This window comes from Falco peregrinus, chromosome 4 (genome assembly GCF_023634155.1).
Source record: "Falco peregrinus isolate bFalPer1 chromosome 4, bFalPer1.pri, whole genome shotgun sequence".
NCBI lineage: Eukaryota > Metazoa > Chordata > Aves > Falconiformes > Falconidae > Falco > Falco peregrinus.
The window spans coordinates 44194989-44209985 of NC_073724.1; the positions used below are offsets into that span (position 1 = coordinate 44194989).

Consider the following 14997-nt stretch of genomic DNA (forward strand, 5'->3'; position numbering starts at 1 on the left):
GGACCTTCATGGGCTGCAGGGAGACAGCCTGCCTTACCATGGGCTTCACCAGGGGCTGCAGGGGAATCTGTGCCCTGGTGCCTGGAGCACCGCCTGCCCCTCCTACCTCACTGACCTTGGTGTCTGCAGAGTTGCAGTGCTCCCATATTCTCACTCCTGTCTTCTGCTTCAGGTGTTGTGCAGATTTGGGGTTTTTCCCCTTCTTAAATATGTTACTACAGAAGTGCTACCGCGGTCGCTGATGGCCTTGGCCTTGGCCAGTGCTGTGTCTGTCTTGGAGCTGGCTTGTATTGGCTCCTTTAGACACAGGGGATGCTTCTAGCAGCTTCTCACAGAAGCTACTCCTGTAGCTCCCTCTGCTCCCAAAAACTCACTACAAATATTTTAATGTTGGGAATCGGAAAAAAATGCTTAGTTAACGTGAAGGTTAGCTTCTGAAACAGTTGGAAAGGTCTTGACTGTAAACGGTCCAAGTTTTTAAAGGAACTATGTTAGGACTCTAATTGTGGAAGAGATAAGACTCCATGAAAAAGGAAAGCCTTTTTGCCTTGCACCTGTAATGGCAAAGAGGTTATCATGTCCTATGAAATAAGTATCCTAGAAATCCAGATCTGCTTTATAGTTGATAGCTCCAAAAAGAGTGAAATTTATGGACGAAAATTTCAAAACAAATTTTAATTCTTCTGTTCCTTTCCTTTGTCTGATTATTAACATGGGAAAAGAGGTTATTTTTCTGTGTTTTGAGTTTGAGATGGGCTGATTAAAAATATCTCATGCCAGTTCAACTTGTTTTAAAATAGCGACCCATGTTCAGAAGAAGACAAATTTATGAAGCCTAAAGTAACCATGATAGCTTGGAACCAAAATGATAACTATGTTGTTACGGCTGTGAATAATCATCTACTCAAAGTTTGGAATTCCAGTACAGGGCAATTGCTTCATGACTTGGTGGTATGTAATTTTCTTTGCTTTTTGATGTATATGGTCTTCCTAGAATGACAATGACATGTGCATCCCGAGTTCATATTTAGATCTGATTTGTCTTAAAAGGAATGATAAAGCAAGCATAGTGTTTCTTGGATGTTTTATTTTTAAACGAAAACTAGCTGCTTCCTCCTGCATTTGAACAATCCTTTCTCTAGCTGCTGTGTTGAACTTGCCTCTCCTGTGGCGTATATAGAAGTTTTCGTGCAGTAACACACTTACCCATTGAATAGTTCACTGTTCTTTGGCAAAAGCTCCGTATTTCTAGAGTTCTTGCTTGAATCTAGAAAATTACTAAATTTAGAATGATTAAGTGTTTCTGGCTGCCTGGAGTTTTACCCTACTGATGAGCCACAGCTAGCAGTCCAGATAGATACACTGTGGAATTTGTAAAAGTCCATATGTTTTCGGAGGCAGCTTACAGGGGTTTAATTTTCCAAAAATTGAGTATGAGGGAGGAGAGGATAGTATAGTACTTAAGGCACTACTGGAAATACCCTATTGATGGGGATTTATGTCCTCTTGTTTGAATGTGATGTGGAATTTTGAATTCTAGGGGCACACGGATGAAGTATTTGTCTTGGAGACCCATCCTTTTGATTCCAGGATAATGCTGTCTGCAGGTCACGATGGCAACATCTTTATATGGGACATTACCAAAGGCATGAAAACAAAGCATTACTTTAACATGGTAAGACCTTTTTTAAACCCCATATTCTCTCAGTGCCCTGCAGTGTGTTCATATACTAGTTGAAGGGATTGTTGCCAACACATACAACCCCTGCACATTTTGGAGGACCGCTGCCCCCCCCAAAAAAACCCCAACAAAACAAAAAAACCCCAAAAAAACCAAAAACCAAAGAAAAAGAAGATGACCCCCCCCCCCCAAAAAGAAGAAAAAAAAACCCCAAAACTAAAACAACCAAAAAACCCCAAACCAGCAAATGTTATGAATTCATTTCTTCTTTAGAGCTTTTACCATTAAATTTCTTGGTTATTGTATTTGTAGGTGGAAAGTGACCAGGAGTCAGTTGTAACAGTTTAATATGGCAGAAAAGGAGGGCTGGGATTGCCTCCCTTGTTTGCTTCTGGGTGCCCACTTCTACTCTCTGTCTTGAATCAGGTGCCTCTCAGTGGACCCTTTACTAAGCTGCGCCAGTTCATGGATCTGCAGAAGTACTCCCCACTGCTACTTTCCTTAGGCTTCTAAGTTGAATTTGGTCAGGGAGGTCTTGATAAGCTTCTGAGATGTGGTGGATGAATGGTGAGAATTTGCAGTTGAGTGTGAGGTATGGGGGAGCAGAGCAGGACTTTACTTTCATCCTAGGCAGTGTCTGAGCTCTTCAGACTTCACCTGTTGATCAGGACTTCTAGGTCTGTGGGCTGTTGTAAATAGTTGACACCAGGGCTTTTCCACTCTTTGGTATGGAAGATCTTCCACCTCATTCTTAGTAACCATTTTCCTTAATTGAGGTGAGGTGCCATTTAAGAGACTGAAAGGTCCTGGTTTAGACCATCATTTCAAGAGTCTTACAGACAAATATATGTATTCTCAACTGTGTTGGAAGCGATAATATTATTACCATAACAATTAGTGGATTGGTGCAGTTCTTCTTGAGAGCTCCCATTACATTCGTTCCGTTTGACAGCTTATGATTTACACTTTAAACTAGGTTATTTTGTCTGAGGCTTAAGTTGTGGTCCCCTGTTCAGATTAATTTTTTAATTTATTTTTTTTTTTGCCTGGTTACAGTCAATAGCAAAGTGAGGGCTTTAGCTTTAAGGGTCTCTGTGCTTTTCTTGGAAGTGATTTAACAAAATCTGCAGTTTACTTTTAAGCAGTATACAACAGGTAAAGAACCTCTAAAAGCATTTCTGTATGGTTTTGGTGGTTTTTTGTTGTTGGTTGGTTGGTTAGTTTTTGGGGTTTTTTTTTGTAACAGTAAGTTTCCATACCATTGAGCACATCTTTTAAAACTGTCTGAATCAGGACTGAAATTCACATGTCCAGGGGAAAAGAAATAAACTGAGTTAACGAGGTTATCTGTGCTTTAATGGAGGTATTTAAGAGGTGCATGACTGCTTTTGACGGAGTAATTATTTTTTGGTGCTGCATTATTGTTTGCTAAAAAAAAAAATGGTCAGATAGTTGAGTTTCTTTCCTTCAATCTAGATTGAAGGCCAAGGACATGGTGCTGTTTTTGACTGCAAATTTTCACCAGATGGACAGCATTTTGCATGTACAGATTCTCATGGACATTTACTGATATTTGGTTTTGGCTGTAGCAGGCCTTATGAAAAGGTAAGTTCAGACTTCTGTTAAACTGTTTAGTCAAGCTTCTAAGTGAAGTAGATTAGTTACACTAATTCCTCTGAAACATCATATGTAAAAAATAGTTTTGTGTAGGTACAGGATCTAAATATAACAAGTTCCTTGATGCCTGAGTTTGCTTTTGCATATGGTCCCGGCACAGCAGGAAAAACCAGTGTCTTAACATTTCCTTGGGAGTCGCTCCCAAGAACTTCTCTGGAATACATTTTCATATTCCGGTCAGCTAATTTGCATGTTAGTTGTTCAACCTCAAAATTACTTTTATTTCTAATTTCTGAAAATAGTTTAATGTTTGAAGAGTGGAATGTGTGACAGTTTAACCAAAAAGCAGTTTGTAGTGCAATAATCAGGTAGCATCTTAAGCATAGTTTGCTGGTTTATTTCAGTTATTAGAACTTGCAGTTCTTTAGGCTTGTCCTTATTGAACCCCTAAATCACTTTATGAGTTTGATTAAAATAAGCAAAAATAAATATCGTTCAACACTGGATTTTGAAATGTTTAAAAATGTGCATGGGATGAATATTTTTTGACTTTATCAGCCTGTTTCGTTTTTTGTTTTGATAAATACATGTGTTTCTGTTTTTTCAAAATAGCTCTCAAAATTGTAGTTCTGCCTATGCTTTTCTTCACTTTCCCCTCAGTTTTTTTTTTTAATTTGTAATGGTAATTCTGTGTTTGTCATTTTAAATAGTGGGTGGTTTTTTTGCTCTATATCTTAGCTGAAATTGAAACTTAATTCTCTTCATCTTGCTCATTATTGCTAGGAGCAAAGATTCAGACTGTGATCTAATACCTATGTAACCATTTTCCTTCAGCTGCATGGATTTAACAGACTGTTTCAGTTGCAGAAAAAATTTCTGGTGGTCACTGCATGATTAAGAACAAACTTTACTTTGAGAACTTATGTTGAAATTTAGACAATTATTTCCTTGCATGAAAACCAAGGAAACTTTCTTAATTTTGTGGGGAAAAAATGAAACAGAACGAGATTTAAATATTTTTAACTTCAAGTGTAAAGCAGTGCTTGAAGTGCTTCTGCTTTAAGCTACCTCAGTTTATTGTAAAAGCATTTTGTTGCCTGCAAAAGCACTAAAAATGAGTACTGCAACACCCATACAGGTTAATTGTAGCTATGCATAACTCTTTCTATTGGGAACTTGCACTTTCTATTAACCTTTAAGGACATTTTAGGTATGTTAGTGTGACTTGTTCTTTTCAGTTCTTTAGAAAACTCTTTTTTTAAAAAAATTATAATATAAAACCTTCATTTCTTTCTAGATTCCTGATCAGATGTTTTTCCACACTGACTATCGGCCACTTATTAGAGACTCTAACAATTACGTCCTAGATGAGCAGACTCAACAAGCACCTCATCTCATGCCCCCTCCCTTCTTAGTAGATGTGGATGGAAACCCTCATCCGACAAAATATCAAAGATTGGTGCCTGGAAGAGAGAATTGTGCAGATGAACATTTGATTCCTCAGCTGGGATATGTAGCAACAAGTAAGAATACTATCACTAAAGACCTGCATCCAGACCTATAGTAATTCTGCATGGGAACAGAGTAGATGTGACATAAGTGATTTAAAAATGCCTTCATTTTCTCACGTGCTAAGTACTTGTGTGTTTATGTTCACTATAGATGCTGAAAGGTCCCACATCAAATATGATTTTAACCAAGCAAAAAAAAATACTATTTGTTGTTCAAATGGATGTCTTAATTATTTTCTGCAGGCACTGACATGTGCATGCTGTGTTTGAGTTGTAGACTCTGCAAATGGCTTGTTTTGAATAAGCAATTGCAATCATCTCAAGAATGGTTTTCATTGTGTTTAGCTGTACAACACATCTCACTGTGATGTAAACAATGAGATTAAGTCATTTTGCTATAGTCAGTTATTTAACAAAACCCATTCATTTTATCTGTATTACACTTGCAAGGTGATGGAGAAGTGGTTGAACAAGTTATAGGCCAACAAACAGTTGATCATGATGAACAAGGCTTGGAGCCCAGCATTCTTGATGACATGATTAGACAATTACAACTACAACAAGATCAAAGAACCGGAGCTGATCAAGAATCTGCTTCAAATGGCCCACAAAATGGGGAAGGAACACCTAGAAGAGGTTAGTGCTTGCTGATAGATTCTTAGGTAATTGTACTATCTCCATTTGGTTATGCTCTGTGAAATATTTCAAACAGTTTTTATCTTCTAATGTTTTGGGTACTAAGATTCCCTTAACATAGTTATACCTGGTTAAGGTCTTCTCATTCATTAAAACACTGCTACTACTGTGATTAAATTACAAAACAGAGCTTTTTACTTTCCTTTTAAAGAGCATTAATTGTATTACTTTTGGAGTGCTACATATTTAATAATATTCGTAGAGTACTCAAGTAACATTTATAGGAGCTACGTTTATTCTCCTCTAAAATTTGCAAAGTATTTTACCACTATTCAAACTGGGTTTCCCTCCCTCTTCTTTACAGATTTAAACCAGGCACTCTTCTGATCTGTGTCCTTGTAGTTTTAATTAAGTAATCTTAGCTCTAGGAAAAGTGCTTTTTAGAACCTCACTAACCTCAGAGCTGCCTGAAATAGTTTGGAAAAGCATTTCCTTTCACTGTATTAAAATAGTAGAAATATTACATTTTGAAAAGTATATGTGTAATCTCACTGTGTTTCTTATGAGACAGATAATTTCCTGAAGGTGGTAACTAGTCATGTACTTAGAATTACGGAGGTTAAAATATGAAAAGTGTTAATTTTTTTTATGTTGTAGTAAGAAGAAACAAGCTTCCAATTCTGTGTAGTCTGGAAAAAATGGTTTTGTTTGTATATTTTAGCTTTTAGAAGGCCAAGTTTCGACATCCAGTCTCCTCCCAATATTGGTCTGCGACGTAGTGGGCAAGTTGAAGGTGTGCGTCAGATGCATCAGAACGCTCCACGAAGTCAGATGGCTACTGAGCGAGACCTTCAAGCTTGGAGACGAAGAGTCGTTGTACCAGAAATACCACCAAGTTTACTCAGGTCTTTAGGCAGCTTATGGGGCTGCACATATGACTAGAGAGAACACATCATGTTGTTTTTTCTAAATCTAGTGCTCTTAGACCTAAGCTAAAAGAGATCTGTGGTACAGATTGAAGTAGTTCCGTGTTACGGTCAGCTGTCCTTAAAAGCTTTGTATTGTAAAGTCCATTCAATAAAAATAAATGGAAGTTTCTCTAGTTTATTAGGGAATGATTCGCCCATATTTCAGTATTTTAAGTCATCTTAAGGGGAGTTAGCTTACTTGGATTCTTGCCTTTTCAAAAATAAAGTGATATAGATTAAATTCATTCTCTTGAAAGAGCTGGGAGAGACTGTGCTTTTGTGAGACACTGTGGGGGTGCTGTTTTATGACCAGAAGCAGCACTGAGCACTTGAAATGCTAAAACAGTTGCTTTCAAAAGTACTATCAGTATGCATCTGTGAAAAGGAGAATTAATATAGGTAGCTAAATATTTCTTTTTAATGGTACAGCCATATGTATGGCCACATCTCTGAAGTTTTTAAAAAACTTCCCCAGTGTTGGCAGGTAGATTGATTGCCAAGGGAGAAATGTGGGTTAAAAATGAGGTTGAAAAGGTTTATGTTCTGATATTTACAAGGAAGACTTTCTTAATATTCATCTTCTTTACTCTGGGAATGAGAGGAATTGAGAATATTCTGGAACTGAGAAATAATATCGGAAATTAGTAATGTAATGAAATGAGGTGTTAGGGGGTTTTAAATAGATCTTTAAATAGAATGGATTATTTAACTTTTCAGCATTGTCAAAACAGGTGTAGAATTAGATTTTCATTACTTTCTTGTAGGAAGCAAGAAGAATATCGAATTGCAAAAGGGGAAGAGGAGAGAGATCTTTATGCAACAGAGAAGAAAAAGTCATTTGAGTCATTGGAAAAGGTATGCAGCAGCTTCTAGGAAAATGGGCATTTTGTGCCTAGGGACAAATTGTGGTTTAAAAAATGGAAGGAGACATTTCAGAAGACATGGTCTTCAGAAGTTTCTGCTGATTCAGCTTGCACTTATTGCAGGACAAGGTTTGATGCATTTTTATGAATACCTAGAATTCTTTTTTTTTCTTTTAGTCTTGCCTCCTTCCATCAAAGGTATTTGCTAGTAATTTTAAAAGGCAGGCTTGATTTCAGGCCATTCTGGTTTTACTGCAGTTAAAAGTTTTAAGGACAGTTGTTGCAGGTCCATGCTAAGGCACTAAGGTGCAAGTGAGAATATTCAGGGTCTTGTATTTGAAGAATTGTAGGCTAAATTGCAATTCCCTTGTCATTTTACTTTAGAAGACCAATGTTTTGTCCATGGGGCAACTTTTTCAGACTTACCACATTTTGAATGATTTTTTTCATTGTCTACGTTTTGGAATGGATCGATAAGAAGGAAAAATTGGTTATTATACTGTTTTTATAAGGTAGTGGCCTGCTCTGCTGTGTCTTGCATTACAAAACAATTTGACACGAGAATTCTACTGCATGATCCCCTTAACTGGGGGGAGTTGAGGATTTCAGGTCCTCTCAGAACTGCATGTTGTAGGCAGTTAATTCTTGCTTCTGTAAATGTATTTATCAGATAATGTGAATGAATCTGTAGCTTACAGTAGTTTATGAGGATAAATTTCTTAGAACTACTAGATTTTAAATTGGGAACAGCAAATTTAAAAACTGCTGGCTTACAGGAAAATTACTTCTTGTGGAATGGAGTTTTGTGGATCAGGCTGTGATGTGATGTGATAAAGCTGTTTCAGCTTTTATATTGAGCAGTGCTTTTAGCCACCCTTTCACCCCATAAAAGTTTGCTGCATATATGCTTTTATGTAACTTTCTTTTTCACTTCCTATGTAAATTTAGAGTGACTCTGAGTCATCATTAATACAATCTAAGCGTAGACTGCATAGACGGAAATACGCTAGTTACCGAACACGGAATAACATTGAACAACTGGAGTCTTCTGATGAAGAAAGAGATAACTCCTTTGGCTTCATAGAGCAGGTAATTTCAGAGTTCTGTATTGAACTTGAATTCCTCAATAAGTGAAGTTTATGTAAATGTGCCTTTTTTCTCTTAAAACAAACAAGCTGGCAAAAAAACCCTTCTCTTATACCAAGGAAGGTATTTCTGTAAGCATCATTATTGTTAGCACTTCTCGAACCTAGTTATCTGTTGCTTTAATAATGGCAATCTTTCCTGTAATTTTATAAATGGCTGAACTATTTTTTCTGAGAATCTTCTAAACTAAATCCACAGTCCAAGACAAAAACCTGATGTACAGTGCTGAGGTTGGTTTAAAGTAAAGTTTGGATTTCAGGTGTGTTTTGCTGTTTCTCTGCAAAACCTTCCCAGATTTGTGCACAGACCTAAAACTGGAAAATGTGAAGCCTGTTAATGTGGTTCTTCCACGGAGTCTCTTTTATCTCTGCCAAGTCCTGGCTTGGGGTGCAATGGGACTTTGCAGGAGCTTTTGACTGTTGTGTTATCAGATGCTGTAGACAGCAGTAGGATTGCTTGGACTACATTTATTTTGCCTTTCACACAAGGAAATAGTCTCACACTGGGAAAGGGGGAAGAAGTGGAAAGAGAAGGTCAGATGTATTGGACTAGTCACTTCCTGTGTTAAGGAAGAGTGGTGAACAAAATGAGGGGGTGTTCAGGAGGTAAGATTATTTTGTAAGATGAAGAATAATGTTCTTTGGAAATTGACTCTTCTCCTAGCCTCTTAATAAAGAATTCCTATGTGTTTCAAAACAAATAATCGCATAGATTTAATCGAGTGTTCCTTATTTTGGGAATAGGGTGGGAGGAGAGTTGACAGATGACACCAGACAAATTCAAAGCACACGAAGTGCAGGTAGTTATGTGCATTGTCCTGTAAACACTGCATATACTTAAATATTTTTGAGGCAGCGATGTTAGATCTAATAATACCAAAACTAATAATACTGTGAGAAGCCAAGCTGTGATATAAATGGTGGGTTTTTTTTCTTTTAATCCTACAAATGGTAGGGTAAAAGAAAACTGACTTAGTGAGTATTGTCCATCCTGTACACAGGTATGAACAGGTCTTTGGGGGAAGACTATTAAGTTTGTTATTCTGAAAACGACAATCAGTTAGACTAATTCAAACAGTATCAAACTTGAAGTTGCAAGTTTAAATCTTGTTTTCTTTTTTGCTTGACAGCATATAACTTGGGACATGAGTAATACATGATACTTAGTCATTTCAGTTAGACAAAACACATGTAAAACACAAAGTTAATGTGAATAAATTGGTTAACAGCAATCAGCAAATGACTTCAGTTGTAATATATTTTGATGTATCTTGACTATTTAGTTTTGCATTTAAATATGTGCATGAATAAATCTAATTAGTACTTGGTCAATCGGTTGATACTAAAATCAGAAAAATCACCTCATTCTAACTTGCATAACTAATGAGGGGGGAAAAAAACCAACAAAAGTGCTGAGCCGCTAACAGTATGTAAGTTGTGTGTGAATGGGAGATGTGATAGTTTTCCTTGACCTGTTCCTTGTGCGGTCTTTAAATTCTTCTTTTGCATTCTAGTGAGCTAGATTTTATTGTCTACTTGACATGACCTAACTACAGCATAGTAAGTCTGGAATTTGAAGGAAGCAAAATCAATTGCCACTTTGATAAATGATTTGAACTTAAGACTAGAAAAATGTAGAACTGTCATATGGCCGGGGGATAGAATTGTTGCTTTGTGAAGAGTTGCTACAGCAGGTGGATCCACATCTGGCTAATAAAAAGTGAGTGAATATACAGAAGTTAATGATTAATAGTGCTCTCCTGAGGTTAACAGAGTAAGTTGAAATTGGCTACAGAAGGGAACTACTTTCATTTCCATTTTAACAACTGTTTTTACCAAATTTCTTCCTAACTTGGTAATACGCAGACAGGAATGGAGAATGGGTTTTATGTTTCAAACCATTAAACTATGTGCTTTAAGAAGGTTTGGGATTGACAGCCTATTTTGAAATTCAGGAAGCAGAAGAAAGTGAGGGCTCTGGCTCATCTGATGAAGAGGAAGAGTGGAGAAGTGACAAGAAAAGCAACAGTAATAGTTCTAGGTAAAAGCGACCAAACACATCCCAGCTTCTACTGTAATGAGTTTTACTTGAATTTTGGCAAGTTAAGTTGTATGGAAGTTCTGTTGTGCTTCATATGTAATAACATTTTGTACTGTACTGACATATTGCATTATTTAGTATTCCATTTTAGCAAAGATTTCTGTCTTTTAATGTGGTTTCAAATATTTTTCTTTTTGCTAGATGGCAAGGAGAAACAAGATTTTCTGGAGTGTTTTTTGTAGTGTGTTTTGTTCTGTTGAGTTACTGAAGGGTGGGGGGTTTTGTTTGGTTTGGGATTTTTTTTGCTTTTTTTTTTGTTAATAATGCAGCAACAGTCAGTTGCTTGGTCATACAAAAATGGTCGGGAAAAAATAATTTTCATAAGGTTATAATTTTATTTAGAACTGAAGTTACAGATAACTCTAATCACTTTGCTATGGCTTTTTAGTTGTGAATTCTATAGCAGTACAACTGAAAATTCCTGAGAGAGATAGTTTAAAAAAAAAAAAGCAAATGTGTGATTTGTGTAACTGTCTTTAAAGAATTTAAGTAGTGTTTAGCTAGTGTGTTCTTCAGGGAGGGCTCTTAACTGGTCGAGAATTTCATTGCACAATTTTCTTAAGTAAAATTACTGATTTTAGAATTCACCAGACTTAGTTTTTTGGGAACACAGTAATTCAAAGCACTTTTTAAAAAAACCCTTATGTTAAATGTTAAGTGAAGTGTTACAACAGGTTGAAGTAATTTCAGTTCTTTTAATAGTGCTTTCAACAGCAATCTAGATCTACAGATATTTGTCTAAGAGAATTCAGCATTCTGAAAAATTGACGACTTGGTTTTATATTTTCCTTGACCCCATCCACTATGGACAGTGATTCTTCAAGTAGATACTCTGACTGGATCGCTGATGCAGGCATTAATTTACAACCTCCTGTACGGACTTCTCGACGGAAAGCTATCAGATATTGCAGTACTTCTGAAGATGAAGTATTAGCAGGGAAATCATCTCCTCCAAAGAGAAGAAGAAGAAAAAGGAGGAAAAAACCCAAACCAAAAAAGCAGGAGGAGGTACAGTTAATTTCTTCTACTTGCCCTTTAGTAAATTTCTCTCTTCTAAGTTTTTAGACGTCTTCACAGGAAACTGTTAAAAGTAATTATTCCTGCCATTGGACAAGAATATTGGTATCACTGCATACAGTGTACCCTTCATTAATTTAGGACTATTCCAAATGCAAGGTATCTGCTGATTTGTATGGAGGAATCTACATTCCAAATGGAAGTAATTTTCACTTTTCAAATAAAATGGGTTCTCAAGGTTGCTGGTCTCAAAGGGGAAATGTGATTATTAAATAACTGTTCAGAATACTAGACTAATACCCTGTTAAACTGTCTGGTTTTAAGTAATGTTTTTTTAAAAACTTAAGGGAGGTAGTCACTGTCTTTGTGGTGGCCATTTATATTTGGGTTGAATTTTTAATTCTTCATAAGCTACAATGATTAGTTGTCTTTAGGTTACTGAAATTTTTAAGTTTAATTTAAATAATTATCCTTTTTGAAGTTAAATTCGTTATTTTTTGCTGTTTTCCACCATAAAGGGACAAACATTATTTTTATTTTATTTTTTTTTTTTAAGTGCTTGGGGTTATTTTGGTATGTTTTTCTCTCCATCCTTTCACTTCCTTCTAAGTATTCTTAAAATGGTATTTTTGGAACTGTTTTTATATGGACATTTACTGTGCAATATCTCTCATAATTTTTCATCATCAAATAGTTTCTTACAGCTTGATAGATTTTTAATTGGGCACTGAGACTGCTGTCTAAATTATAAAACTGTGTTTCTCTTAAGACCTGCGTAATACAGGTCTGTATTTAATAATAAGACCTTGCTTACTCAAATCTTCATATAGGAAAGGAATGCTTAATATTAGTATACAAATACAGTTAGAACTTGAGCAAAGCCTTGGAGGAATTTTGCTAATATATTTTTGGAAATGTAGTTTAGTGTTGTATAAGTTAAGTTTTTGTCTGCTGAATTAAAATGAATTTAGTTGTTTCGATGTCAGGTCAGCCATATGTCTGTTATTACTAATTTTGCTGTCTATTAAATGTGAAGGCTAATGCTGCAACACAGCCAGTAAACTTGGAATTGTCTTATGATTGCCATCCTCCTGTTTGGATAACAGACACAGCTCTTCGAAGATCCCCTTTTGTTCCTCAGATGGGCGACGAGGTAAGTATATGGATTAAGATCTTTAAACGCTTGTGTTACCCTAGATGATTATGGTTTCCAAATAGAGGAAAACATTTAAACATTTACTCTTTGTGTGCTTTGTTGTTGTGAATTTTTTTTGGTTTCTTTTTTCTTTTTAGGTAATATATTTCAGACAAGGACATGAAGCTTACATTGAAGCGGTTAGAAGAAATAACATTTATGAACTGAACCCACACAAGGAGCCATGGAGAAAAGTAGTCCTTAGGGTAGGTCTGCACTGAAGATACTGTGGGTTCAACACTAGTAGTCTGTGAATGAAGAATTGTATTACATTGTTTGCAAAATGTTGATTTGTGAGGTCATGCTGTTTCCTTATAGAAACAATATGGGAAGATGTCTTCAGTTACCAAAGTGTCTTTGGAGTTACCTGTGGGAAGCCCGAATATAAATACCGGTGTTAAAACTGCCAAGTGTGACAGACTGTCTTCCATTGAGATTTCAAATACAGTTTTAATATTTTTGGCTTTTTTTGCATGTGGTAGAATTCATGTGCTTGGCTAACTAATGTTGTATTAATAGTTCTGTGCATAGTCCAGAAGGTGATAATTGCTGAAACTGTTTGTTCTTACCTGTAGGACCAGGAATTAGTAAAAATTGTTGGAATTAGATATGAAATCGGTCCTCCCACGTTGTGTTGCCTCAAGCTTGCTTTTATAGATCATGCCACTGGAAAACATACAGACAAATCCTTTTCCATCAGGTATGTGCATCTTTATTTTTCTGAAAAGTATTAAAAAAATACGGGTTTTTTTAAGCTTCTTACTAAAGCCCTAAGGCACACACGAGAGGGATTTTTAAAATTTTTTTTGATCTAGGTACCACGATATGCCAGATGTTATTGACTTCCTTATATTACGTCAGTTTTATGATGAGGCACGGCAAAGGAACTGGCAAGCATGTAAGTATGTTTTCTAGGTTTTTGAATAGACTAAATGATTTTGAAATCAAAAATTTGTCCTTGGCTAGTTGCTGAATATGCTAGATGCTACTTCAGAGAGCTCTCTGATAGGTACGGTCCCTTTGCCCATTAGAAATTTGAGCTTACTAACTGGTGTAACTAATCATTTTGGAGGGATTAACATAGATCTAAGATACAGTCTTCAAAACGCGTATCTTCAAAACGTGTTTTTCTTCAAAACACTGGACTGTAGCATTCACTTATGTTGTAGCTAAGTTGCAAACTTACTTAGATTTTAGCACTTCAATTTTTTTTGGCACAATAAGTTGTCTCATCTCTTATTGCATATCAGTGCATTTAGAACTTCAAACTGAAATAAACTGATCAGAAGTTCTTCTAATTGTATGTAGAAGCAGCATAATTAACTTTTCTTGGTAGAATGTCTACACAGACTTTTATTTGCTCTAGCCGATAGGTTCCGATCCATTATTGATGATGCATGGTGGTTTGGAACAGTGTTGGGACAAGAACCGTATCAGTCTCAGTATCCAGATAGTCACTTTCAGTGCTACAGTGTTAAGTAAGTATAAAAAGCTTTTACACTTCTAATGGTAGTAGTGTGGGTTGCCTCTTACATAGCTGGCTCTTTGGTATAAGAAAGTATAAATTAGTCAAATGGTTTTACTGGTTGTATTATCACTGCTTAATGGCTTCAAGTTGCTAATCTAGCACAACATGAACATTTAATAATTCGTGGCAACTTCTTAGTGAATAGTAATATGGTAAAAGAAGTTCTTTTACATTTTACATAAGACCTCTTTCACATTTTGCAAATCACTTTGTGACGACTAGTGTTGAATCTCTTCCATAAAGCAAGCAATGCAATTTCCAGTGCACGTAAATTATTATTCCTCATTGACAATTGGCTTTGAATGGGGCATGCTGAATCTCTTCTGTTGTTGCTGACATCATGATCCTTATGCTCTAAGTTCTCACACTACTGTCTTTCACATTATAGTCCACAGGAGCGAGTATACGTATAAGATGATCTCATGCTATCACTTGTGACTCCTGTAGAGGATGTTTCCAAACGTTGCTCTCTCTTCATGCTTGACACATGAATGTGAAGACAGAACTTGAGTCTCTTCACTGCCTACTGGTATTCTGTCATATTCCCTACTGTGTAGATCCCACTTGCAATTTCACCTTTTGATTTCCTCTTTGGGTGATACTCTGCTAGATAACTGGCAAGTGATGTGACCCTGTGTTACCTGTAACAGACAAATCCCTTTGACCAGTCTACTTGTCAGAGATAATACTGCCTGGACGAAGGCATATAATATCAAGTACCTTGTTCAAAACATG

General features: G+C 36.3%; 1 protein-coding gene across 4 annotated transcripts in view; it reads left to right on the plus strand.

Annotated features, from left to right (window-relative positions):
• BRWD1 (bromodomain and WD repeat domain containing 1) overlaps window positions 1-14997 on the plus strand; it is a 64413-nt gene that overhangs the window by 17609 nt on the left and 31807 nt on the right. For 2 of the 4 annotated variants that reach the window (XM_055802546.1, XM_055802548.1), the window contains exons 14-28: window positions 801-951; window positions 1541-1675; window positions 3158-3286; window positions 4596-4821; window positions 5260-5445; window positions 6167-6350; window positions 7178-7268; window positions 8225-8365; window positions 10377-10462; window positions 11335-11530; window positions 12576-12692; window positions 12833-12940; window positions 13310-13434; window positions 13550-13632; window positions 14101-14212. In XM_055802546.1, coding sequence (XP_055658521.1) covers window positions 801-951; window positions 1541-1675; window positions 3158-3286; window positions 4596-4821; window positions 5260-5445; window positions 6167-6350; window positions 7178-7268; window positions 8225-8365; window positions 10377-10462; window positions 11335-11530; window positions 12576-12692; window positions 12833-12940; window positions 13310-13434; window positions 13550-13632; window positions 14101-14212 — 2070 coding nt within the window. Of the gene's footprint in view, window positions 1-800; window positions 952-1540; window positions 1676-3157; window positions 3287-4595; window positions 4822-5259; window positions 5446-6166; window positions 6351-7177; window positions 7269-8224; window positions 8366-9165; window positions 9222-10376; window positions 10463-11334; window positions 11531-12575; window positions 12693-12832; window positions 12941-13309; window positions 13435-13549; window positions 13633-14100; window positions 14213-14650; window positions 14792-14997 lie in introns of those variants that run through there. The other 2 variants (XR_008746913.1, XM_055802549.1) reach the window with 2 other exon arrangements.